The 25543-nt window shown below is 36.8% G+C and overlaps 4 protein-coding genes across 8 annotated transcripts; 1 reads left to right on the top strand and 3 right to left on the bottom strand.

Moving 5' to 3' along the window:
- Positions 1-379: 379 nt before the first annotated feature.
- Positions 380-6250, bottom strand: LOC102615342 (uncharacterized). The gene is made up of 12 exons (XM_006484988.4): positions 6094-6250; positions 5872-5991; positions 5424-5547; positions 5193-5326; positions 4958-5102; positions 4613-4791; positions 4196-4436; positions 3543-3641; positions 3205-3350; positions 2899-3006; positions 2115-2203; positions 380-1299 (listed from the first exon to the last, which is right to left on the bottom strand). Exons 1-12 carry the CDS (start codon positions 6160-6162, stop codon positions 789-791), a joined length of 1965 nt encoding a protein of 654 aa, XP_006485051.1. The 5' UTR covers positions 6163-6250; the 3' UTR covers positions 380-788.
- An 8337-nt stretch (positions 6251-14587) lies between these two features.
- LOC102615627 (germin-like protein subfamily 3 member 4) lies at positions 14588-15517 on the bottom strand. Its single transcript, XM_006484989.4, has one exon. The coding sequence runs from the start codon at positions 15443-15445 to the stop codon at positions 14762-14764; it is 684 nt and encodes a 227-aa protein (XP_006485052.1). The 5' UTR covers positions 15446-15517; the 3' UTR covers positions 14588-14761.
- A 914-nt stretch (positions 15518-16431) lies between these two features.
- On the bottom strand, positions 16432-18754 carry LOC102615927 (inositol polyphosphate multikinase beta). 4 transcript variants are annotated; one of them, XM_015532209.3, is made up of 2 exons: positions 18582-18754; positions 16432-17480 (listed from the first exon to the last, which is right to left on the bottom strand). In XM_015532209.3, exons 1-2 carry the CDS (start codon positions 18666-18668, stop codon positions 16590-16592), a joined length of 978 nt encoding a protein of 325 aa, XP_015387695.1. In that variant the 5' UTR covers positions 18669-18754; the 3' UTR covers positions 16432-16589. The 4 variants fall into 4 exon arrangements, with proteins under 4 accessions (XP_015387695.1, XP_006485054.1, XP_006485055.1 ...); XM_006484991.4 differs by having other exon boundaries at positions 16432-17545; positions 18582-18750; XM_006484992.4 differs by having other exon boundaries at positions 16432-17526; positions 18582-18750.
- Positions 18755-19527: 773 nt separating this feature from the next.
- On the top strand, positions 19528-24518 carry LOC102616607 (uncharacterized). 2 transcript variants are annotated; one of them, XM_006484994.4, is made up of 13 exons: positions 19838-19983; positions 20246-20319; positions 20421-20522; positions 20628-20852; positions 20956-21038; positions 21134-21234; positions 21748-21871; positions 21962-22116; positions 22265-22401; positions 22506-22676; positions 22985-23209; positions 23681-23914; positions 24123-24518. In XM_006484994.4, exons 3-13 carry the CDS (start codon positions 20457-20459, stop codon positions 24258-24260), a joined length of 1659 nt encoding a protein of 552 aa, XP_006485057.1. In that variant the 5' UTR covers positions 19838-19983; positions 20246-20319; positions 20421-20456; the 3' UTR covers positions 24261-24518. The 2 variants fall into 2 exon arrangements, with proteins under 2 accessions (XP_006485056.1, XP_006485057.1); XM_006484993.4 differs by lacking the exon at positions 20246-20319 and having other exon boundaries at positions 19528-19983.
- Positions 24519-25543: the final 1025 nt, after the last annotated feature.

Below are 25543 nucleotides of genomic sequence, written 5' to 3'. Positions count from 1 at the left end.
GATATATTATAATCAATTAATATATATATATTATGTATAATTAAATTTAATATAACCACGATAATTTTTTAAACTAAATATATATACGTCATAATATTATTTATTTATTTTATAAATGACGTGGTGGCTCTGATATATTTTAGAATTTCTGCCTTCGAAGAGCGGAGAGGAGCGATTGAACTCATCTGCTTTTTCTTTTTCATTTTATTTGTGGCCCGAGTGTATTTCAAGTTATTTTTTCAGCCGCATGTTCCACGTTGACAGTAAATCCCGTTCATTTAATTCATCTAGCGGTTAACATCTCACATCCGTACAATTCATAATTTCCGGATGTCCACGTATTAGCGGGACTGATATCATCATCAAGTCACTCTTAATCAGCAAAAATGCAAAGAGATTTAGTGATACAAAACCAGTTACAAAGACACAAACACATGATAACATAGAGTAAGCAACTGATAGCAAAACTTTGGAGCCATGGTGCCCCAACAGCTGAAACTGTAGGCCACTAGGTTTTAGATCTAACGGTAACTGACTTAAAGTTTTAGAAACCGTGGAACACAATGAACCTCAGTCTATGATCGATTGCCATGCAATCGTTTTAATTTCATCCTTCCTTAAAATAGAACTTTTTTATGAATATAACTTTTAGTACGGTTTCTGCAGACAGCGTTCTTAGAGGACAGGGTTCTCAGAACAGAGGTAACAAGCTAATAAGAATGGAAGTAAACACACTGACCTCATGGAACTTTTCTGTAACTCCATGCTAGACGAGGATGAATTTCTTTTCACTTATATTTCCTTTTAAGCCTCTGAAAATTGGGTTTCATTAGCTGACTTGAAGTTGTCACTTGGTCAGAAGCTTGGCTCGACTGGAAAGGGATTAGAGGTTTCTTCTTTGACATGCATACATCAGAGATGCTGCTGCTTGTGGAAACAGGAGAAACCACCTTTGATTTTAACTGTGTTGGCACCTCAAGTCGTTCTAATATCCTTGAAGTTTTTTCATCCAGCTGCCTATTATTATCTGGTGGCGATGGAACGGAGTGATCCAACTTGGGTTTGGATACACAAGAGGGAGAAAATCTCTTGGGGATTTCACTAACTACAAGCTGCTCCCATTCTTCGGCAATACTAGCAGCTGTTTTGTCCTCTCCAGCCGTAAGATCAAACATTGCATTTTCCTCTTCCAAGACCACAATATCAATAGCTGAATTTGACTTTGGAGGCACTTCTGCAGAATCTGGTCGTGTTGAGTTCACTTCAGATTTTTTGTCACTCAATTCAGTAGGTAGTGACCTGGAAGATTATGTAAAAAGAGTAAATTATCAGGAATTTTTCATTAGATTATCACCCAGGTTGCCACATCTTCAAAAAAAACCTAGCGACAGTAACCACGATGAACACTGAGTAATAAAAACTGAGCTCCCAAACCAAATTTTAGTAATCAACTTATTGTAACAGGTTAGAAATCATAAACTGCCTGAATAAAACATCCACAATCTGGAATCTTCCGGTGGAGCTTTCTATAGCATGCAAAGTGCACAGATGACCACAAGAATGACTTCAGTACATAAAATGCGGCCATCATCATATGTTTAAAAAGCAAACAGATTACTTTCTGAGGATCTATTAAGATTTTTTTCCCAGATGGAGCAATTAGATTAAGTACAAACAAAGTAAGAAATCAATTATGGAAGACAAAACCGAACCTACGCATTCTACATGACATTCTACATTCAGCCACTTCAAAATGTATCTTTTTCCAACTTTAAACAGATTAACTTGAACAACTTCACAAAGATGACCATGAAATATAATTTTACAATTTCTGGCTGGAAATTAAATCTGGGGTCATAGACTCAGAGCATGTATTCTATCTTCCCATTAGTTAGATGGGCATTCTTATGGCTAAACTTGGTATCTAGGTTCACTAGAAAGATTATTAGCCAGCGATACAAGGATAAAGTTCAGGCTAGCCATTTCTATTTAGAAGAAAAGGTTTCAAATGTTGCAGGATAAGAGCATAACTTCCGAGGGGATACTAAGTCATGTGCTTGAATGTTTCTTTTACAAAAAGCTCGAGACAGATAGCAGATAGAGAGTATACTTACCCAAACTGTAAGCTCTCCTTTACAAGTGAGTTTAGTTTTGGATGGAAACCTCTCTCATGAACAACTGGATTGTAGTCTCTTGATTGTATCTGCAAGCAATTTAAAAAGGACAAGACTAAATAACATGATTATGCCAGCCATCATAAACTCAAAAAATCCCTCCACAGAAAAAGATATATGTAAATACATAACCATCTTTAGAGGAAACAAATAGATTCAGTAGCTTATGCTGATTAAGCCAACTGCAAAGGTATGAAAATAAAGCCTATCTATGTCAACCTTAGTCCATCCTGCATACAGCATGAATCTATAGCTTGGTTATCAATTGAACTGGTCCTTACCTTAATACTTTTGTATCTAACTAGTCCATGTCGACGATTGCAATGACCAAAACAAATAGTAGATTTCTATTCTCTTTTTCATTTTCAGACAAGATCATTGGTAGTATTCTTTGTGGAATTTGTTATGATTAAACTATCACTCCACTTACAATCCATAAAGTAAGAGTTACTATGCAATTAATTTAAAAACAAGATAAATAGGCCTTAACCACACAAGTTATGACTCAGTAATTGACATTTGCAGCTTGATGCATGTGGAAACCAAAGCTAATTGAAAAATATGGATATTCTTTTCCATTAGGATCTTTTGTCATTTACAGGAATGAGTTTTTGAAGGATGAGAAACAGTTGAGTCACATCAAAGTGGTTTACTGCTGTCAGAGAGTACTAAAATGCTATAAAGCAAGAGAGAACAGTTTCCAACTATGAAGGCAGGATTCAACCTTCAATAAAAATGTTTGAATGGCTATCTCAATCTCCTTAGGTACCGAAGAATCAATAAATTGGTTGACATCAGGGACAGGCAAGACTTCCTCTGATCCTGCAAGTCGCTGCAAGTTATATAAATAAATAATTATTGTAGATACAAGAAAGCAGAAGAGCAGATAAAAAGAGACTAGCGAAGAAAATTTACATAAGAAAACAAGCTACATTGTATTACAATTAAAAGAACGACAAATCATGTAAGGATAATTTAAACCAATAAATACATGGTTTATCAGCTAATAAGAAAGAAGCTCATAGTTTACCCTCAGAAGCATTGGTCCATTTTCTGAAGGTTGCAGAATATAATAGCAGTGGAACATAGCCTTTCTCATAGTCTCCACATTACAGTATGAAGAACATAACAAACCCTGGTCAAGTGAATGTAGAGCACTGCAAAGACCTCGAAATACTGCCCAACTACAGCCCGATTTTAGGAAAATGAAAGAAAGAATTTATAAAGAAATACACAGATAATCCATGATGTTGAATGATAAGTAAATTCAAGTTTGAGGACCAAAATGAATTTCTGAAATCTGAGATAACATATTTATTAAACACTCCCACTGAAAACCAGGAAATCAAAGAATAGCCTTTCACGCACGTTGAGAGTTCAACTCTGTTTGATCTATTTCATCTGAAGTAGTTTCAATCTCATGACAAACTGATGGAGTTACAACGTAGGAAGCTCCAATTATGACACCTACGTTAAAATGCCAGAACAGGGAGAGTTAACAGTTAAAGCATTGTTTTTTTTGGGGGGAGGGGGGAGAGAGAGTGCTGGAATAAGAATCTAGCAGCACTGAATTTCTTGCCAATCAGAAAATATAGTCAATCTAGACCAGAACAATGAAGATTGGGTTAGACCATATAACATCCAAATAGGAGTGGAAAAAGAAACAGGATATCAGCTTTTTCTTTTACCGTAGTACTCTATGTAGAAAGCACATTCAGGTAACTGTTCTAATATGATATTATAAATGGAAAGGAATATGTACAAATTGATATCTGAGTCACGGTTTCATAAAAAATTGTAATTTGAATTTATCAACTGCACAACAATATCAGGATATGGTTATAAGGTGTAAGATTTCCAACTCATGCATATATCATAGATGTAGCCTATCTTTGCTTTTCCCAAAAAAGCAATATGTCAGAAAATTTAACGCTTAAGGTAGAGCCCCGCAGCGCAGAAAACTAAAAGAAGCTCAAAGTATTTACCCATGTCTCAAAGATAATATCTTGCTTAACAATTACCTTCATTTAGAGACCCCAGGGGAGTCCTCTCTATAATTTTAAAGTCAATGGGCGAAGACATTCGCTGGAGCTTCACAGAGCTCTGGAACGAGGGCATAAACAGCACTGTATTTTCTCCAACCTTTACAGAGTTCTCAATCACATCAAATTTTCCCAGATCGTGGCTGGTGATGGGACATAAAGGCTCTTTGATTTTATTTTTTACTGTACTGCTGAGTGGAATGCCATGGCACCTGCACGTCTGCAAAAATTCAAAGGAATATTTTTACTGAATAGCAAAGATCAGGTCCATATATCTATATAAATGTGGTTTACAACTAAAGATCGACATCTTGCTGTCCAAAGTGCATGAAGTGGGTTGAAAACAAGGATCTTTTACCACTGAAAACATTGAATGCAGACAAAGATTGACGATACCTGACAAGGACTAAATCCATCAATAATCTGATTGACTGATGCAGACAAGCTGCAGGTTATCTGGTTCAGTGAACCAAAAAGGTTGCTCTTGAAGATAAAACGAGCTTGTATTGGTTCTTCCATGTCATCCTTTAAATCTTGTAGCCATCGTTTTACCAGGCCATGCAATACCTTGACGTCTGCAAATATGTTAACATATTAATACTCCATAGACATCATACATGAGAGGTGAGCATTTCTGCTGGTGACCAAAGGTTTACCAAGAAAAAATCTTAGAGGGAGATATGATGGATCTTTCTTGATAATCAGAGAATGTAAAACATATACATCATGTCACGGCTTAACCTGGAAGATATGTTTGAAACGAGCAGTTGTCAAGATCAGAAATACATCCAATAAAACTGTTGATATGCTCTTGCATGTCACAGAGATGGCTCGATTTTTGCTCAAATAACACAAACTCAATTGATACACACTTATCTGCTGCATCCTGTGGAAAAATCAGTTCTGATATTATTATAAGAAAAAGCAACCAACCAGAAGAACAGAAACACAAAATAACCTAAAAATTCAAACTCACCAGGAGAGTGTTTTTCAAGGCAGAGTCTACATTTTCAGGTAAACACGAACTCAAGACTATCACTTTTCTCACAATATCTTTGTCTCCCCAAGAGTACAGAACTTGATCGCTAAAAACAATTGAAAGTTTTGCATCTGTCACCAATCACCAAATGAATTAACACTATAGACAACTTTTTAAAAATTAGTCAGAACATTTGTTAAAAACAATATGTAAAATGAGACAGATAACCGCAACATCGGAGGGCTCCAGATTCTTTAAATTCAGGCGAAAATGCATCAGTAGGCAAGTTGTTAACAGCGTGGTGGAAATCACGAAGACTCAAGTTTCCGCTTGGTCTATATGCAACTTTTAGCTGTTTAACATACATTCAATTCATTCAGTTTCTCTCAGAGGAGAAAATTTCACAAACATATCTCATGCATTTTTTAGATTTCAGAATTACTATCTCCATTTTAAAAAATAAACCGTAACTAGAAAAACAATAACACAGACATATCACATTCACCTTCAATTTCGACTATATATTTATATAAAGCTTAAAAACAAAGTAAAGCAAAGCGAAAAAAATTACACGAAAATAACAGATATGAATATTTGACCAAAAAAAAACTGATTAACAAGAAATTTACATAAACATGAGAAAATTTTTAAATTAAATTCGTACAAATTTAGGTACCTCAACGGAAGAAGAAATGCGATTGTTGAAGACGTAGCACAAGCCGATTCGATCACAGAGTGCGTTTGATTGGCTCAAAGACGGTGAAACAGCGTAGAGATTAGCCAGCTGTAACAACAGCTGCAAATAGAAGCCAGAAAATCAACAATTATAATCAATCGATCAATCATTTGAAGCAAAAATGAGAAGAGATGATCGGGACGATTAGTGAATTTACTACACCTGCTTAAGATCTGCAAGTAATGAAGGAGAGAGGCTACGTAAATCCAGGACGAAACACAGCACCGCCATTTCTCTTCCAATTTTCTTCTCTCTCTTTCCTTTCCTTTGGCGCGGAATTGTTTGATTTGAAATTTCGAATGAGTTAACTTTCCTTTTATAGTCCGTCCTTTTGCGCCTGTTAAGTGCTTCCAGCGCTCACGGAGTAAAAGTTTTATTTACGGAATCAATAGATAATTGAGAAATAAAGAAATTTGATTTTTTTTTTTTAAATAAAATCTAATAGGAAAGTCAATTTGCAAAAATTATTTATTTTTTTATTTTTTTAAGTAAAAAAGAACATTTTAGATAATAATATCCTAAATATGATGATAAGTATCTGTGACAGCCGTTAACTATTCACACGTTTTGTCATTTTAATGAAAGTGAAAATCTTTAAAGGATATGTTTGGTTATAGTATTAATGGGTATTAAAATACTGTTTATATTAACTTAATACCAATAGCATGTTTGACAAAATTTTATAAGGAATTAAAGGGGTATGTGTTTGCCGCATTAACTTTTGTGCTTTTGCATTTGCTGCTTTTTTTTTTAAACTTTTGCTTTTGCTTCTTTTTTTTAATAATAATAAATAATATAATTTTTTAATATAATATAATATAAATTTGTATTTTCTTTTATTTTTATATCATAAATATTAATATAAATTAATAATTTATTATTTATATTTAAATTTTTATTATATTAAAAATATTACTAAATAATGTATTATTTAATTATATAATAATTAATATATCAAATTAATATATCTCTACCATAACTGGTATCAGAGCCATACCCATCCTTGAAAATTTCATGTTTTCTAAATTCACGATTTCTTGCCCAAAATGGTATAATTTAAGGCTTTTTCTATTTTGATCTCTAGAACTTCAGGCGCAGAGAGAACTTCTCCTTCATGGCATCCACTTCCTCTTCACCTCCTGTTACTCTTTCTTCCACTCTTTCTTTACCGAAATCTTGCACTTCTCATACTACTAATAAAATTGAAAATCTTGTAGAATACTCCTACATCCCTGAATCCGCCCAAATCAGTGAATCTTCTTACCCTCTCCTCAGCCCTTATCAGTTGTATAAACGACCTAGCTCCTTTACCCGCAGTATCCGCACCCTTATCTCTACCAGACGCCCTCACCCTAAAGAATACATCCAGTCTTCCCGCCTGGATCAGTGTGCTCTTCAAGCCACCTCTGCTGAGCAATATGTCACTCTGGAGATTCCCTCCGAGTTGCTCTCCAACTGGAAACGAGAAGGTTATACTCATCTCCATCTTGGCGGCATCAGATTAATCCTTACCCTTCATGGGAGAAAAGGATTACCGGTTACCGCTCGACTTGCTATGCTTGATACCCGGTTTAAACAGTACCAAGATGCTGTTATCGGTACTGTCCTCACAACCCTTCATGCAGGAAGTGTTTTACTCACTTTCTATCCCAATTTCAATCTTTCTCTCCAAGACCCCAATTTGCCCACAACCTTGAAAGTCCAAGTTCAGATTCAAGGTGCTGAACAAATTTCTTCTGCAAAAATTGCCACTTTACATCACCAACTGGTCTACAGGCTTCAAAATCATGCCTTAGATCTACCCGCTCCAGAACACCACTCTGACACCCTCATGGTGTTAGCAGAATCTGACCAGATCCCGACAATCATCCAGATTCCACGACAAATTCCCCGTCATGAGCTCATCAAGCTTATGCCTCTTGAATGGATCTCCAACTATGAACAGTTCCATAACAATACAGCTCCAATTCAGACCTCTGAAAGCATGTTTGAAAGACGACAAGATGGAACAGTCAGAATGACTTTTAAACCACCTCCCAGTGCTCCACAAGAGCCTCCTAGGCTCTCCTTTACCTATTCTTCAATGATCACAGCTGTTCAGACAGCGCAGGAAGATCTGCCCATTACAGGGTTTAATTCTCAAGGCTACCCTGTTTATCCAGCCAAACACAATGGCCATTTCCTATGGGATGCCCCTGGTTCCGGCATGTGTGACCCAAATTGTCCCTGCTGGGATGATTGGGAAGAAGACGATGATTACGCAACCACAAGGAAAAAGAAACCCAAAAAGAAAAAACCTCCTGTCCCATGTCACCACTGTGACCCTAAACCACCATCAGATCCTCCACCTCCACCGGCTCCATTACCCATCTACCGAAAAGAACTCACATGGATTGCCAAACATTGCAAATCTGAGATTCCATCACCACTCTCACACCCAACACCTATCGTCCAACCACTGGCTTGTATGATGTTTTCCTCTACTTCTTCAGATTACTCTTCTTCCTTTCCTCCTTTGGAACCCCATACAGATTCTCAACGAAATGTTGTGTCCAAACCCTTTATCCCTTCACCTATTACCTCCACTGGCCACCTGGAGCCCCCTAAACCTTTTGAATCAGTCCTCAACTGGCACACTCAAAATGCCAGGGCCCAAAATGATTCTTTGTTGCATCTCAATTCAAAAGTTGAGAACATCAGTTTGCGAACTGAACAGATTGAGACAAAAGTTGATTCCATCACTGCACAGATGCAGCAGATCCACCAAAATCTTCACTCTCGAATTGGCCAACTCGATTCAGAGTTACGAGCCATGCTAGCCCATAGATACAATGGTCCCGAATTTGACCAAAAAGAGAGGGAAATCAGGCGATTAAAGGCTGAACTTGCTCAGATTGAATCTGAAAAACAGAGACCTACCCTTTTCACCAGTTCACCTCTTATTCCTTCTATCGGTCCAACTTACCATCCTTTTGCCTCTATGCTCTCTCCTATTAAACAATATGACCCTTCCAAGTTATTTGGCATGACTCATACTCTTTTCAGAGACAATCCTTTGCCACCGCCACCTAAACCTAAACCCAAACCTAGACCGCAGCCTCGACCTCCCCCTCTTCATCCTTCCTCTCTGACCATCCCTGGCCAACCATCTCCTACTTTTACACCGACATCACCACCAGCTCCTTTATCAGTCCCTGCCCAATCAAAAGATAAAGAACCCATGAACCAATTTACTGCTCACGCAGTCATCCATTCATCTACTGACGATCAAACTTCTGATTCAAATCTAGCTGTTTCAGATAGCCATACCGAAACCGACTCAGAATCTTCAGCATCCACCAGTGACTCTGAAAAGTCCTATGCTGATATTACCAAAATCCTGATGGCTCAACCTGATCAAGGCCAAACCTCTCATACAGAACCATATGTTGATATTCCCTCCGAAGTTGAAGAAGAAATGCCTGAATCTTCTGCCACAAACCAACCTTCTCCAGCCCAGCCCAATCCACCCAGTCAAAAATCGTCAAATGGTCCATGGTTCACATTTGATGATCTTCCATCTCATAAATGGCGTGACCGACTCAATGAAATGTCTGCCTGGATTGACCTGCAGATGCTAAGAACAGGAGCAACAACTCAATCAGTCCTTAGAGAATTTGCTACTCGTTTTACGGGTGCTCTAAGAGATTGGTTTGATTCGTTAGGACAATATCGCCAGTTACAGTTTGTTGACCTTCCAGAAGTTTCAAGTGCTCTTGCTGTACTTCATGATCAATTCCTTGGCGACCCTTCTGCAGTCTTTGAAGCTGCCAGACGAGACTACCTCAACATGAAATGCTGCTCCCTCAATGCTAAGGATCTTGACTTCCATTATAAGCGAATGTCCCTGCTGTTCTATAAGCTTAATGGATTCAATGAGCCGACATTAAAGCATGTCTTTCTGGCTTCCCTCCCCGAAGAACTCCAACCTGACATCCAGAGACAACTTACAGCATCCAATCTTTCCCTAGACAACATCTCCCTTGGCAAAATCTTCCAGCTTGCCAAAACCTGTCTTGACAAACTTTGCGAGCAAAAACAGTTTTTCAAAGAACTGTTGAAAGACAAAGAACCTTTCCGCAGTGCTTGCAAAAAGCCTTTTTTGCAGATCAAATGCCACAAGAAAAAGGATTGCGATTGCAGTTCAAAGAAAAAACGGCATTTTCGGAAATTCAAAACTCCAGACTTTTCATCCAAACCTCGCAGATCCCGAAGGCCCTACCGGTTCTTCAGAAAGAAATCTTCCTCCTCCAGAGAATTCAAACGAAAGCAATCAAGCAGATGTTTCATCTGCAAGAGAAAAGGCCATTATGCCAAAGATTGTCCCAACAAAAGAGAAAAGGCCATCCGGTTGGTTGAGCATCTTCAAGCAACTACAGACTACTCTCCTGCCAAAGATGAATTGGAATTCTATTTCTCTGAACAAGATGAACCCAACGATGAAACAGTGTTCGCACTACAAAATTCCTCTGACTCAGATAGTGACCAGTCTCAAGTGATTTTCCACCAACAGTTACTCTCCCTTGATACTACAGTTCCTATCCCATCCATCAAACTCCAGATCTTGCCCTCAAAATTCCAAAGGCCCATTCCAGCAATTGGTCTTATAGATACTGGTGCCCAACGAAGCATGTTGAACCCCCATATTCTTCCACCAGAATATTGGACCCAGTCTGAAGAACATTTCAAAGCTGTCAATGGCAAACTCTTCACCACCTCTTTGATTACCAAAAAATCCATTGGTATTCAAATCTTCCCAAACTGTGTCATTTGGACCAAGGTTATTGGTTCCACTCTTCCTAATAAGGATATCTTGTTAGGATTTGACATCCTTCACCAAATCAAACACCTCCAAATCATTCCCACTGGAATCCGAGTCAAGTCCATGTTCAAACCATTCACAAACATTCTGAAACTCTACAATTTGTCTGAAACTCCCCAGTCTTACCAGGATATTTCAACCAAACTTTTGAGTTTCTGTCCAGAGTCCCATTCTGAGTTCACCCATCCAAATCCATTGTGGAAAAATAAGTCTTTCTTCATTAAGTTACCCTTCAAACTCAATGAAGACATTAACCCAACTAAAGCTACCCATCCAGGAATGAGTCCTTCTGACTTACTCCTAGCCCAACAAGAATGTTCACAATTGTTAGCCCAAGGTTTAATCGAGCCCACAAGTTCCCAATGGGCTTGCCAAGCCTTTTATGTTGAAAAGCATTCTGAAATTGTCCGAGGAAAAAAACGCCTAGTCATTGATTATCAGCCCCTAAACATGTTTTTACAAGATGACAAGTTTCCATTACCCCGCAGACAAAGCATGTTTACTTTTCTCAAAAATGCCCAGATCTTTTCCAAATTTGATTTAAAATCTGGTTTTTGGCAACTAGGCATTGAACCCTCCGAACGTTACAAAACCGCTTTTTGTATTCCCAATGCCCATTTCCAATGGACCGTCCTACCCTTTGGCCTCAAAACTGCCCCCTCCATTTTCCAAAAATCCATGGTCCAAATCTTCCAGCCCATTTTGCATCATGCATTGATTTACATTGACGATATTTTGCTTTTTTCAGGATCGCATGAAGAACATCGCAACCTATTGTCCCAATTCTATGATATTATCCAAAGTCATGGAATCATGTTATCGGCCAAGAAAAGCACCATTGCTACAGATAATATTGAATTCCTTGGTATGATCATTAAAGATGGACACTACCAGCCAGGAAAGCACATTGCCCAAGAATTGCTTCACTTTCCAGATCAGCAACTTTCCAAAAGGCAAATCCAACAGTTTCTCGGCATTATCAATTACCTCCGTGATTTCCTCCCACATGTGGACCATCACACTCATCATCTCTCGGCTTTATTGAAAAAGAAGCCCCCAGAATGGAATGCTGACCACACACGTGCTGTCACTACTCTCAAGCAGATTGCGCAAAATCCGCCTCCTTTAAAGTTGATTACTGATGGCAAGCGCATATTACAGACAGACGCAAGTGATGAATCATGGGGTGCCATCCTCCTCGAAGAACTCAATGACAAGGAACACTTTATCGCTTACGCTAGTGGACATTTTTCTGAAACACAGAAGCACTACCATAGCGTGTTTAAAGAAATCTTAGCGGTAAAGAATGGCATCAAAAAGTTTGAGTATCATCTGATTGGACACCATTTTCTCATCCGAATGGACAGCTCAGCCTTCCCCAATATCTTTCATTTCAAAGGTAAAACTGTTCCCGAAAAAATGTTACTCAGATTAAAAGATTGGTTTTCCAAATATGACTTTTCAGTCAAGCATATAAAGGGATCCCAGAACCTCATCCCTGATATGCTCTCCAGACTCTCTAAACCACAAGACCCTCTCACCCTGTTTTCCACCACCTACCATTTTCCAATTATCTCCATGGCTACCTCACTACCCCCAGAAGCTCTCACCAAGAAAACTTTTCCCTTCAACAAAACCTTCTCTTCTGTTTTTGATATCCAAGAATTTGCAAGAAAAGCTCTCTTTCGCTTTTTCATGAAAGCCTACCTTGTCACCGACCCTTTTCCTTTTTCCATTTTCCACCCGGAAAATCTGTTCCTTACCGGTTTAACCCTTGATCCGGCCAGGGACACCACTGAAGACATGTTATGGTACATCTGGTGCCTAACAGTCCTTTACGCAACCAAGTTAGTCCTCCCCATTTCTCCCACTCTGGACCACCTCCTTAATCCAGATAACGCCACCTCCCTTACCTGGACCCTACTTGAATGGTTCTCCCCCATCCCATGGTGGAGAAAGAAACTGCAACAACTGTCCGAAATTTACAACCTTGACCGTATGCCTGCCCCTGAAGCACAAATGTTCACATCAGTTTTTATTATTCACAGGCCATACTTCCAACATCCAGACACCCATCTCTTTTGGACTCAAGATCAGGTATATGAATGGTTCACTGCACCACATATAGCTGTGATTGAAAATGACATACAAGACGTCCTGCACAATTACCTTTGCCAATTAAACCACCAACCTCCGCCACTTAAAGATATCTCTCACACCTCCTTAGGTCCACAACATGACCTTCTCATGATACCCACTCCATCTGCTATATCTAAACCTAAGTCCACTGGCATCATCATCAAAGAAGAACGACCAGACTACACTGACTTTCTTTACCAAGACTCACAAGATCCATGGGAAGATTTTCTTCCTCTGAGCCAACACCTCCACCAGTTTCCCCAACCAACAATGGATGAACCTGGCCCCTCCGTACCAGGACCCTCAACCCAATCTTCCAAACGACCAGCTCAACCATCCAAAGTTGACAAAGCCACCCAAACTTCCCCTAAGTATACTCCGAAGTGTACTCCCAGAGACTATAATTGCCCTTATCCACCATGCCGTGGTCCCTCCTGTAAGCATCCAAAGCTCTCCAAAACTTTCTTCCAAAAGCATCCTCACTCTGGTGATACGGACCCAGATGAAACCGAAAGCTCATCCGAAGACGAGTACATGAATCTCCGCTCTCCATAAAGTTGTTTGTCTTGTTGCTTTCAATAAAGTAGTTTGTCTTGTTGTCATAATGATGTTTCGCTTTATGTTTGCATAATTATTAAAGTTTGTTTTTACTTTAATACTTTTGTCCAAGTCATGCTTTAATTATTAAAGCACTTTTGTCTTTTGTAATAATTAAAGTTGTGCAATTATGTAAAAGATAGGGGTCCTGTCCTATCTTCTCAAGAATCCTCCTCTATATAAAGGATTCTCCCCTTGCTTGTAAGATATAGAAGTTTGAAAGAAATAAACTCGTGTTTTTCTCTTACACCATGAATCCCTAAAACTCTTCTCTCTCTCTGCAAATGAAGTCCTAAGAAAGAAAAAGAATAAAGAATTAAATTTGTTCATTTTGAAAACCTAAGGAAGTATGCTCTGCACTTGCCTTTTCTAAGGATCCTGTGCATCAGAAAACTTTTGATCATTTCTTATCTGGTTTGGTACCCTGTTTTAGACTAAAGGAAAGTCTGTTTTGGGTTGTATAACCTGAGAAAAATGTTTTAAAGGTTTTTGATTACAGAGGTATATCGGCTGGAAACCCGAGCTTGCGGACTACTGGTCCTAAGAACAGTCTTAACTGTTGTAGTTCTGGTATAACAACGCCACGTACTTCACCATAACTGGTATAAATAATATATAAAAATTTAGAATATAACTTGATATTACATTATTTATACTAAAAAAATAATGTTAAATTTTTAAATTTTGTATTTTTCTAGGTACTAATAAATATTATTTTATAAATATACAATTTAAGTTAATCACAAAAAAAATAATATAATACAGTGTAACATCAAATATTGTACAACATTATTATAATACAGTACTAATATAATGTAGTATAATATAATACACCAACATTAAAATAATACAATACAATGTGTCAAACGCACCCTTAATTTATTAGACAAAAAGCAAACCTTTTAAGTGCAACTAATTACATAGGACCTTTTGATTGGGTTGGTACTTGTTTGGCACATCCTTTGGGAGTTTATTTTCGGGGGTAAAAAAATTAATAACACAGGCAAAAACTCATCTTACAACAAATAAGATAATGGGTATCATAGGCAAAAACTCATCTTACAACAAATAAGATAATGGGTACTTTGAAACGAGATGATAATATACAATCTAGTTGCTCTCAGATTGAAGTCAGCACTGCAAGACACTCAAACAAATATGGCGTCTTTGACAATTAATGAAACACATAACTATATATAATATAATATATGAAGGCGTATGATTGTTCACGTTTCAAATGTGGTGTTTCATGATTTTAAGCTTGTTAAATCTTGAAAGTGTGGCATTTCTGATACTCTTATCGTCCAACATAGAAACGGTAATGAATTTTCTCACAAGGTCGTCAATGGTATCGAAATCGGAGAACGCGGCATCACTGATGCTGACCACCCCAGGATTCTGGCTATTAAGCACTGAAAAAACAGTTGCGAACTCATAACCAACGTTAAAGCCGAAGTGTAGCAGACCCCTGGGAAACACACACACTTCTCCTGCTTTAAGCATTACCTGGAAAACCTGTCTGTTGGTGTCAACAAAACCAGCAATCACAACACCTTTGAAAACGAAGAGCATCTCTGAGGCTCTAGGGTGAGTATGAGGCACCACCATGCCATCCACATCAAGGTCAGTTCTAGCAACGGAAAGGCCAAGAGTGTTAAGGCCTGGGAAATCTGCAGCAGTGAGGAGGGTCAATGAGGAATAGGGAAATTTATCTGTGTCGCCGGCATCTCTTAGTTTCGTGGACTTGAAATCCGAAGCAAATATGCGGTCTGGACTCTTGCATGGCAAACCATTAATGAAAATGGTTTGTTTCTTAGTTGTATCAGTTGGGCAGATATCCTGAAGATTATCAAAATCTGCCCGGCAGAAGCCAATGCAAGTGAAGCAGATTATGTACAAGAAAAGAGAAGAATTCATTTTTGTATATATATATTTTTTTGACACTAGTGTGAAGTGATGATGGATGATGAATGTATATGTTTTATAATTTATGAATGTTTATATATACAGTTAAAGGTGTTGAATAGGTTGCAAGAAATTGAAGTTAGATTTTGAGGCTTGGAGTTCACTACTGGATACCAAATGGATTATGTTGTAAGAAGAGCATTGCTTTGAAGAAAGATTATCTCAAAATAGCTTTGACGGCTGTGAGTCCTTTATGCTTGAGTGAAATACTAAAACTTTTCATTGTTGATGCTGCTGTTTGATCTCTCAGGTCACTAGCAAAGGACCCCAGACACTTACCCTTTCATTTGAAAATCAGTTTCAGGTTTTCTGATCCAGCAATTCAATTTAATTTTCTTGCCATAACAGGAAAGCAACTAACTCCAATTGTTGCTGCTACTATGTATAGCTTTAGGCTTTAGAGTACTACTTGGAAGGCCAATATGGCTCTTACAATTCAAATAAGGTATGCTGTCAATTATTGGTAGCATATCCGTACATCGAGTTTCAATGAAATGTTTGAAAAAGTAATTTTTATTCAGGCTGTAATATTAAGGTTCAGCAATGTATATGTAATGAAAAAATAAATTAAAAAGTTGAACATACACACATCAGTTTAAATTTCCCTGGCACATACAGTGGTATAAAGAATTCCAATTGAAAATATATTTCCTTTGATAGATCAATTTGAATAGAATGTACCTAGAAGATTCTTACTACCTGACATCTGAAATACAGAAATTGCATTAATCTTTGATGTCCACAGTGAAGAAAGACTCCAGGAAGGAAGCACCAGTGGATACAAAAACAGTTTCTTATCTCACACAGAAAACATGGACATGCGTGAACAGGTTATAGAAAATAAACAAGCTAACATAGTGAGACTGGGACAATCAATAGGCAATAGTTTTGTTTCGTTTCATTTTCCAGCTAAAATTGAAGCAATAAGAGAGTAGAAATACTTGGAAATCAATAAATGAATTGAAATGGTTTCTTCATTCTCAATCAACAAATCAAGGCCCTATCTAATAAAAGATTGTTTTGAGCATAAACAGAACCTAAATTAGAGCAGTCACAAGAGATACACTTATACAACTTGGCATTGTGGTGTAGATGTTCATTTATTTGTGCCATTATCAATGACACTGTTCTTCTCCATGTCCTGCAAACAAGCTTTGTTTGTATGTTCATCTGGACCGGTAAGAATCTCAGAAATAATCTTTATCAAAGAGCAGAGCCCACCCAAAAAATTATGATCAATAATACCTGTTCCCTCAATAACATGAGCAAAATCAACAAGTTTGATTTCAGCACCAGGACTCGTTCCTTTCAACAATGACTCCTTTTCATATACCATAAGAACTGAACAAGAATTTAAATTGTAGATGGTCTGAACCTCAAACCATTCCTTCAGCTCCAACAATTGTGCCAAAATCCCAGAAGAACCACCATAAACACTTGGTGCAAAAGAACAGTCTGGGACTGAATTTGAATCGGTAGGTGAGTTTGACGAAACAAACTTCCTAAGAACTAATCGAACATCCTCCACATTAAATGCTTGGACAAGTTTCTTCACTGGCTTCCAGAATCCAGATTCTTTGTTTTCGTATATCTGCAACCCAGATATCCTAAAACCCAATAAAGAGGTGGTGGTTTCTCTATCTTTCTGAAAGCACCTTTCAATATAGTCATCAGATGCTTGAGGATACCATGTTCTCGCACCAATCTTAATGTCCATGATGGATGGATTGTTGCGGTTCGAGACAAGATCCTGCAACACGATGTGGGGAGAGAGACCGGATCCATCAGATGCCTCTACAAGTTTAGTACCATAGAAGACAGGGAAGAATCTGCGGATGTGATCCGGTATCTTTGTATTGGAAGAGAAGGAAGTGTAGAAAGCCACCTCTTTTGAGCCACGGTCATCACACTGGTAAGGCTTGTAAAAACATCCTGAATCATCCACAAGGGGTCCAAGCTTTCCCTTGCCAGCTTTGTGACCTGCAACCTGATGATCTGGGACCTTAAGCATGATGTGGCTAGTATGAAGAATCCTACGGCAAAGTTGTATTTCTTAACTGGATTTAGCAAAATTCATAAAAGATAAAACAAGAATCAATATAATGCGTTGTCCCAACGGCACAGTTGACGGTCATTAGAATCTACAATGCTAATAGACTGTTAAAAGATACAAATTGTTGATAACAAAAAATTTGTATAAGTGAAACTTATGCCAATAATAAAAATAGATAAAAAAACTCCACATTTATTAAGTTTAAAGTACGCTGCTGGGAAAAAAAATAGCTATGGGAAACAACAGCTTTTCCAATATTCCATGTTCACCTTTTGGATAATAATATTGAAACCAAAAAAGACCATAAAAGAATAAAATGAAGCTTTCCAAATACACTTTCTACTTTGCTGACAAAAAGAGGCAAGATTAAGAACCAAACTATACGAGGAAATCTCTTCAAAATCTAAAATGAAAATTTAAAAGTAATAAAATCTTATGAAGTCGGCAATTTACTTCAGATAATCTTTTACAAACTTCATACATTTTAATTTAGTATAATACCCTGTAGATATAAAGGCATTAAAGAGATCAACATGGTCAAACGAGAACAGGATCCACTTTTTCTTATTTTATCAACTGTCAAGTATAAGCTATTATATGCAAAGCTTAGCGTAGAAATAAAGTTCGAATGTGCAGACGAATTGATGACATATTTCAGGGCATTTTTTTAATAATAAATTGATATAATCCCAATAATTAAATCCAGCATTTTAGTTAATAAACTAAAACATAAGCATCAGACCACAGGAAAAAAGAAGAAAAAAATTAGAAGAATAAACCCTGAACCCTATCAAGTAACTAAATGGATCAATGAAAGAAACACCCAACTCACAACTCAACAAAAACTTGAACAAGTTATAGAGAAACCCTTTGTTTAATTCAAGCTTCAATCACAATGCTAGATGAAGCAAAACCCAGAAAGGAGGGGGGGGGGGGGAAGTGAACTGAAAAGGCATTGAATAAAAAAAAGAACTACAGATAAATTAAGCTAATAATAAATAATACTCATACGAAGAAGAAGAGTTAAGAAAGTACCTCTTGAAGTTCAAAAATCAAAGAAGCTTTCAATCTTTTCCAATGCAAAGGCTGCAAGAGAGAGTATAATATAAATATTTGCAGCATAAAGCCTAAGCTATTATTTTATTTTTATCAAGGCCTCTGGATTCTAATGCTTCTGAATAGAGACGTATATAACGTGCTTCCTCTGCAAGAATTATTATTTTAGTAAGAAGAGAAATATGGGGACAGGTTTGCCCGTCAAAGATGGCCCTTGGTTGGAAAACTGCAGGCCCAACCAATATTATACGGCGGACGGCCCAGCATAAAACCGATCATTCAAAGTTACAACTTTACAAGCTTGATTAAATTTTTCCCAAAAAAAATTAATTTCTTTTCCGAAAATTTTTATTTTTTAATAATGATTTCAATTAGAACACTAAAGCAAGTCCAATTGTAATCAGTATTAAAACAAAAAAAAAATTAGTATGAATTTTCAGTGTTTATTTTTAATATAAGTGTAATTTATAAAAAGTTCTTGTCCAGATACAAAAATTAAAATTAAAGTTAATATTGATTTTATATGTTTCCTAAACAAATCTAAAAGCAACTTAAAATTTGGGGAGTGCCGGAACAAAAAAAGAATTTTTTATAATGCGGTATGATTTTTTATGGTGTGTGTTGATAATGAGATTGTTCTGAACCTTTAGATTTAAATATTTTAATTTTTATTATTGGTTTAATTAAGTACATAAATAATTAGTTAATTAATAAGTAATTAGTAATCTTTAAAACTAAGTCGATGAATTCAAATTAAATTTAAAAAAAAGGAGGTTGTCTGGTTCATTATAATTCTTTTTCTTTCTTTTATTAATTTATAAATAATTTAAAAAAAAATTTATTACTAGTATAATATTTTTAAAAAGTTTATTTACAAATATTTGACATCGATCAAAATTTAAAAATTTATATTTATTACATTATCGATGGCGTAGACATAGAAACCAAAAAGCTAGAAGAAAAAACATTTTCGTTTTGAATAAACGAATCTTGACTCTAACAGCATTGCTTGCCGTCCGGATCTATCAATGCACCCGTTGACTCTGAAATTGGAGTGCCGTGAGAGTGACGCTTGCTGCTATGTTGCCTAATAAGCACGAGCATCGTCAACGAAAAAATGGTTGATGTTAGAAATCCATTTTACAGTACCGCTTACAGAGTACAGCTCCGTCTCTGTGGCAATAAACAGGGAGCTTCATCATCGAGAAAAAACAAAAACGTGGCTAACATGTCAAGGGACACGTGCCCTGCGCTTCATTTTGCAGGGACACGTTTCTTTGTCTGTGTAATTTTCTCTTTACTGGCTGCTACTGTGGGTTCTTATGCTGCTTTCTCCCAGTTTCACTCTCTAAGTGATTCTAGTAGCCCCTGCAATAAAATGGTGAGTCTCTCTCTCTTTACATACATTTTTGTCATTTATGCATAAATTTTGCCCATACCCTTTAGCCCATTTTGTAATTATAGAATGACATTGGTTGAATTTTCGCAATCGCCATGAGAACTTAGAAACATTTAGCATTAGGAGTAAAATTTTGTAACACGTAGTTAGTAATAGAAACATATTAAGCGTGGCTTCCCTTTTGCTTGCAACTAAAACTTGTTTGAAGAAAATTAAATTTTGTACTCTAATACTTGCACGGCAGGTGAGAGCTTTTAGAAAATTCTGGGAAATGTTGTCTCAAAAAGTTTTGATTCATTCCAGTAATATGAAGTCCAGGTAACACTTATCAAAAGCTAATGTGCAGCAGGGGGAATTCATTTGATTTTTTGTCCTTGAATTCCATGTTTCATACTTACTTTGTCACGTTCTTTGATCAGGACATTAAAAATAGTAGTGAATGTTCAGAAAAAGCAATGCATGCTTCGCAGCTTAAATGTACTTTTGAATTGCTTGATTCCAACTTCTTCAATGAAAGAAAGGTGATTTCTTAAATACATTGTACAATTAGATTTCACTTGGCCTACTTTTGATTCTCTTTTTTTTTTCCATAATAACAATAGTTGATTAAACATTTTTTGGTTTAGGTGTTGGAGATTGCAAAAGGTGCAACAGAGTTCAATTTACCTATAATCAGAGCCAATAGGAAACTAATTGCTTCCGAGAATGGAGGTTTGCATAACCCATCTGTTTTGACTTTTAATCCGGATTGGGGTACTGAACAGGAACAAGAAGCAAGCAAAATATTTAATTATCCTTCAATCTCTGACATTCAAAAGCCAGAGAATGAAGAAGACATTGCCTTCATGAGTGTAAGTCAGTTTAGGGTCTAATAGTGATTGACAGAGTTTCAGTCTATGATTTATTTCATTGTTTCCGTTCTCGTGCATGTCAACTTGTGGAGTCTTTCATCAGGTTCTTGAATTAGGGGCACTTATTAGGACAAAACAAATTACATCTGAGGAGCTTACTAGAATATTTCTGAAGAGATTAAAGAGGTAACAGAATGGAAAATGCACTAATCAACATCTTTAGCTATCTGATATTTAAGTTTGCTTTTCTAATACCATTGGTGTGTGTCGGAAAAAATCAGGTACAATCCTGCTCTTGAAGCTGTGGTTACTTATACTGATGAATTAGCTTATCAGCAAGCAAAAGAAGCTGATGAATTGCTTGCTCAAGGAAAATATTTGGGTATGACTTCTATCTAATTATCATGATAATCCAAAATTAATAGGAATATTCTCATTCTTGTTAGTTTACCATCAATTTGATACAAGCAGGGAGAGGTTTCAGAGTGGAGGTATGGTGCCTCACAAATATTATTTTTCAGAACCATCACCTTAACCCAACAAAAGCAACCGATTGTTAAGATGTTAACCTTTTGAAACTCATTGACTTTTAGAAATTGCCTTATCTGAATAGTTTATCAAGGTAAGTTTTTGACAGTTCCCAACTATTAAGGATTGACAACCTGTTAATTAGATCTTACAGATGGATTGGCATTAAGTTTTGATCGAGTGCTAAATGAAAAGGATGGAGTAGTTTGTCTTTAATATGATGTGCGAAGGTTCATTTCATTGTTGGGGGAGCTTTGCAGTCAGATTCTGATTTTCTGAAATGTTTACTAAAATCTGGATGCAGTTCTCTTTTTCATATTTACTCATTTTTTAATTAATATTTGATTTCATAATGAATTGTTTATAGGACCTCTCCATGGGATACCTTATGGGTTGAAGGATATAATTGCAGTACCTCAATACAAGACTACTTGGGGTTCGACAACTTTTAAAAATCAAGTTCTCAACACCGAAGCCTGGGTTTACAAGAGGTATTGGACATATCTGAAACTGTATTACTCAATGTAGGAAGAGGATACATTCTATTTAGCTAACTGATTTTTTGACTCCCTTTGTTACAGGTTGAAATCTGCTGGGGCAGTTCTTGTTGCAAAGCTTGTTTCTGGATCTCTGGCATATGATGATATCTGGTTTGGTGGTAGGACAAGGAATCCATGGAATATTGAGGAATTCTCAACAGGTTCATCGGCTGGTCCTGCTGCCTGCACCTCCGCAGGTATTCTTCTGTTTTCATATTGTTAAATATTTGCTTTTCCTTCAGTCTGTTTCTTTTCTGCTCATCTTTGATTTAGCAAACCTAGACCATATTTAGTTGCTGCCAAGTCTTGAACTGCTAGCAATAAGAAAGTATATTCTTTAAACAGGTATGGTGCCATTTGCAATTGGTTCAGAAACAGCTGGTTCCATGACCTACCCCGGAGCTCGATGTGGTGTGACAGCGTTGCGCCCAACTTTTGGAACTGTTGGTCGAACTGGTGTGATGAGTATATCAGAAAGCCTTGTATATCCCAAAATCTTTTCTTTTGGTCATTTTCCCTTTTTCTCCCACCCTTTTCTTTTGGTTGGTCCAGTGTGGTTTCAATCTAAATCCCCTGTGTTTGACAGGATAAGCTCGGACCATTCTGTAGAAGTGCTGCTGATTGCACAATTGTTTTGGATGCTATTCAAGGAAAGGATCCAGATGATCTCTCATCAAGAGACTTTCCATTTGCCGATCCATTCTCAGTTGACATTACAAAACTTACAGTTGGTTATCTTGAGGATGCTGAGATGGAGGTTAGAAGGGCTGTTTCTTTATTTTATATTAAGTGTTAACTAACTACCAACTCTCATATGGTCATGGTGGTACGGTGCTTACTTGTTCCCCATATTATCAGGTCTTGCCTTCAAGACAAGTTAGTACTCGAAGCTAGAAAATTGTTTAACTAACTGACTGTAAATTAATAATCTCCCATCTGGTACCAAATATGTTCAGGTCATTGGCATTGTAAATTTGTTGGATTCAGTTGAGTTTGTTCACCTGCTAGACTAATTTAGATTTAGTTTTCCCTAAAACTTCAACTTTTTTCGGATGAAAATGCTAGGTTGTTCAAGTTCTGGCAGAAAAGGGCATTAAAATGGTTCCTTTTAAGTTAAATTACACAGTTGACTCTGTTCAAGGAATCCTAAACTTCACAATGGATGTCGACATGTTGGCTCACTTTGATGAGTGGCAACGCTCTGGGAAGGATGATGTTTATGAAGCTCAGGATCAATGGCCTGTCGAATTACGCCGTTCCCGCATAATTACTGCAGTAGATTATATGCAGGTTAGTTTGTCTACTCAGTCTGCATCAGAAAATGAAATGGCAAAAAAAAAAGGGAAAAACTAGATAATTTCCATGATTAATGAAAAAATAAACTACCCACTTAGACCATTTCTCATGATTCAAGTCACTATATTTCATGCAAATATCTAGTTCATGACCTTTTGGGTTAAGTCCATGTATTAGTTCCTGGTTCACATTGCTACCTAACAGACCTGTGAATCATTATATTCTCAACTGCAGAACTGCTTCTTAGAAGTTATAATGATTTGTAGTCAATATGTGATTCATCATCAATTGTATTGAAGAGCATGAGTGGCAATTTAGACGCTGAAGTAAGGTTTCTCAATCAGGAATGGCCAATTTAATGATTCCTACAGAAAAAGTGATTAATTAGAGAACTGAGAAGAAACATATACAATCTTACTTTCTGAAATGTATTAAATATTAAGAATTTTTTATCACTTCTCACAGGCACAGAGAGCACGAGGGAAATTAATTAGGGAAGTGAAAGAAAGTTTCACTGTTGATGCCTTCATTGGAAACGTGACTGATTGGGAGAAGGTTTGCTTGGGAAATCTGGTTGGTTTGCCAGTAATTGTTGTTCCAGCCGGTTTCAAAAATATATCTAATCCACCTCCAAGTGGATCTCGAAGAAGAACCACCATTACTACTGGCATTTATGCTCCTCCTAAACATGATCACATTGTAAGCTCCATACCAACCTCAACCTTTGTATTTACTATTTTCTTATTCTCTCAATTGTGAGCTTTTTATTCCCAAATCTTTTTTTTTTTTTTTTTTTGCTATCTAGTGTGTCATATAAAAGAATCTCTGAAGTTGCTTCAGCGATCCTGAGGCATTCTGTATGAGGAGTAAATTGATTTTTTTCTTTTTCCCCTTTTCCCACATGCAGGCTTTGGCGTTAGCAATAGCATATCAGTCAGTCACAGATCACCACAAGCAACGCCCACCTATCGATAACCTGGGGCCAAATGACATCATCCCAAATCCACCTACAGTTACCATCCCTCCCAGAATATTACATCTTTGAAGGTTTCCTATCTAGAGTTCCAATGTGTATGCATCCTTCAGCACCATTATTGGGAAGTGCATCTGATTACTTTTTTTTTTTTCATACGGTATGAATAGTGTAAAAGTATTATGTGCTAAAGATAGTATCTACATTTATGTATGAAACGTGATTATGTGGAAGGCATGATTAGTTGTTTCAAGTAACAGAAACTAGAGATAATAGTGCCAGTGGGATTGAAATTTATGTTTCTTAAAAGTCAATGTTTTTCATGCCCAATTACTGTAAGGACTTAATCAAGTGTTATGTTCTTCATAAAAGCTATGTGCTTGTCGCTCATAGAAAGGAGGAAAAAAATGTTGTGTATGGGACCAAAAAATGAAAACAGGAATGCCAAAGTAGAATTATGATGTCTTTAGCGATTAGCAGAAAAGCCTCTGAAGTGACTCTGGGGTCATGGATAATGAATTGGATAAAGCTTAGAGCACTTGAAAATTAATTCATGAGGGTTTTTGGGCAAAAGGAAAAGCACTTTTGGCAGAAAGGTAGAAAGTCAATTATTGATTCTGCAAATGACCAAATTGTGGATGGTTCAAGATTAGACCTAAAACGAGTACTTCAATCCTCTGTTATCCATATACCATATTATCTAAAAGTGGGCAGCAAAAGATTCCGCAATCAATTCCATGGTGCCATTCTGGGAAAAGGTAACGAGTTGTGATTTGGTTATCTGGGTTGCAAAGAAAAGCAAACATGTGTAATACTGAGTTGCCGATGAAATTGTGGTCTAAATCGAATTAGGAAAAGAGACCACTCATTATTGGAAATGATAATTACTGAGATGGAAACAATGAATTGCAATTATCTGGTCTGGTTTCAAAACATTTAATGATTATTGATTTTCCTCTATTAAAGATGGTAAATATCATTCATTCATTGAGATATGTTAAAACCTTTTTCAGTCAAGATAATTCTCTCTTTCAGGCTGTCTTCTTGACTGTGTATCCCTTTAATTTGGCATCATTTTAAATGGTCTATTTATTTTGTATCATATGGAAAGTTTTTAGTGGTCTTGATGTTTACTTTCTCATTTGTTTGAATTTTTTTCATATCGAGAGCATGTATTATTTTTATTGGGTTGGTGAAAGGTATACATCAAGAATGTAACAGGAGAATGCATGTGTGTGTGTGTGTCTATATATATATTCCTAAAAATTTCTCGTATTCGTCAATACATGATGATATAACAGTAAATTGCATTGAATTCAGATTGTCTTTGGCAGTCTAAAGTCAAAATTTTAAAT

Source organism: Citrus sinensis, chromosome 4, assembly GCF_022201045.2.
Source record: "Citrus sinensis cultivar Valencia sweet orange chromosome 4, DVS_A1.0, whole genome shotgun sequence".
NCBI lineage: Eukaryota > Viridiplantae > Streptophyta > Magnoliopsida > Sapindales > Rutaceae > Citrus > Citrus sinensis.
The sequence above is the reverse complement of the archived record's forward strand: the minus strand, read 5'-3'. Positions and strand labels throughout refer to the sequence as shown.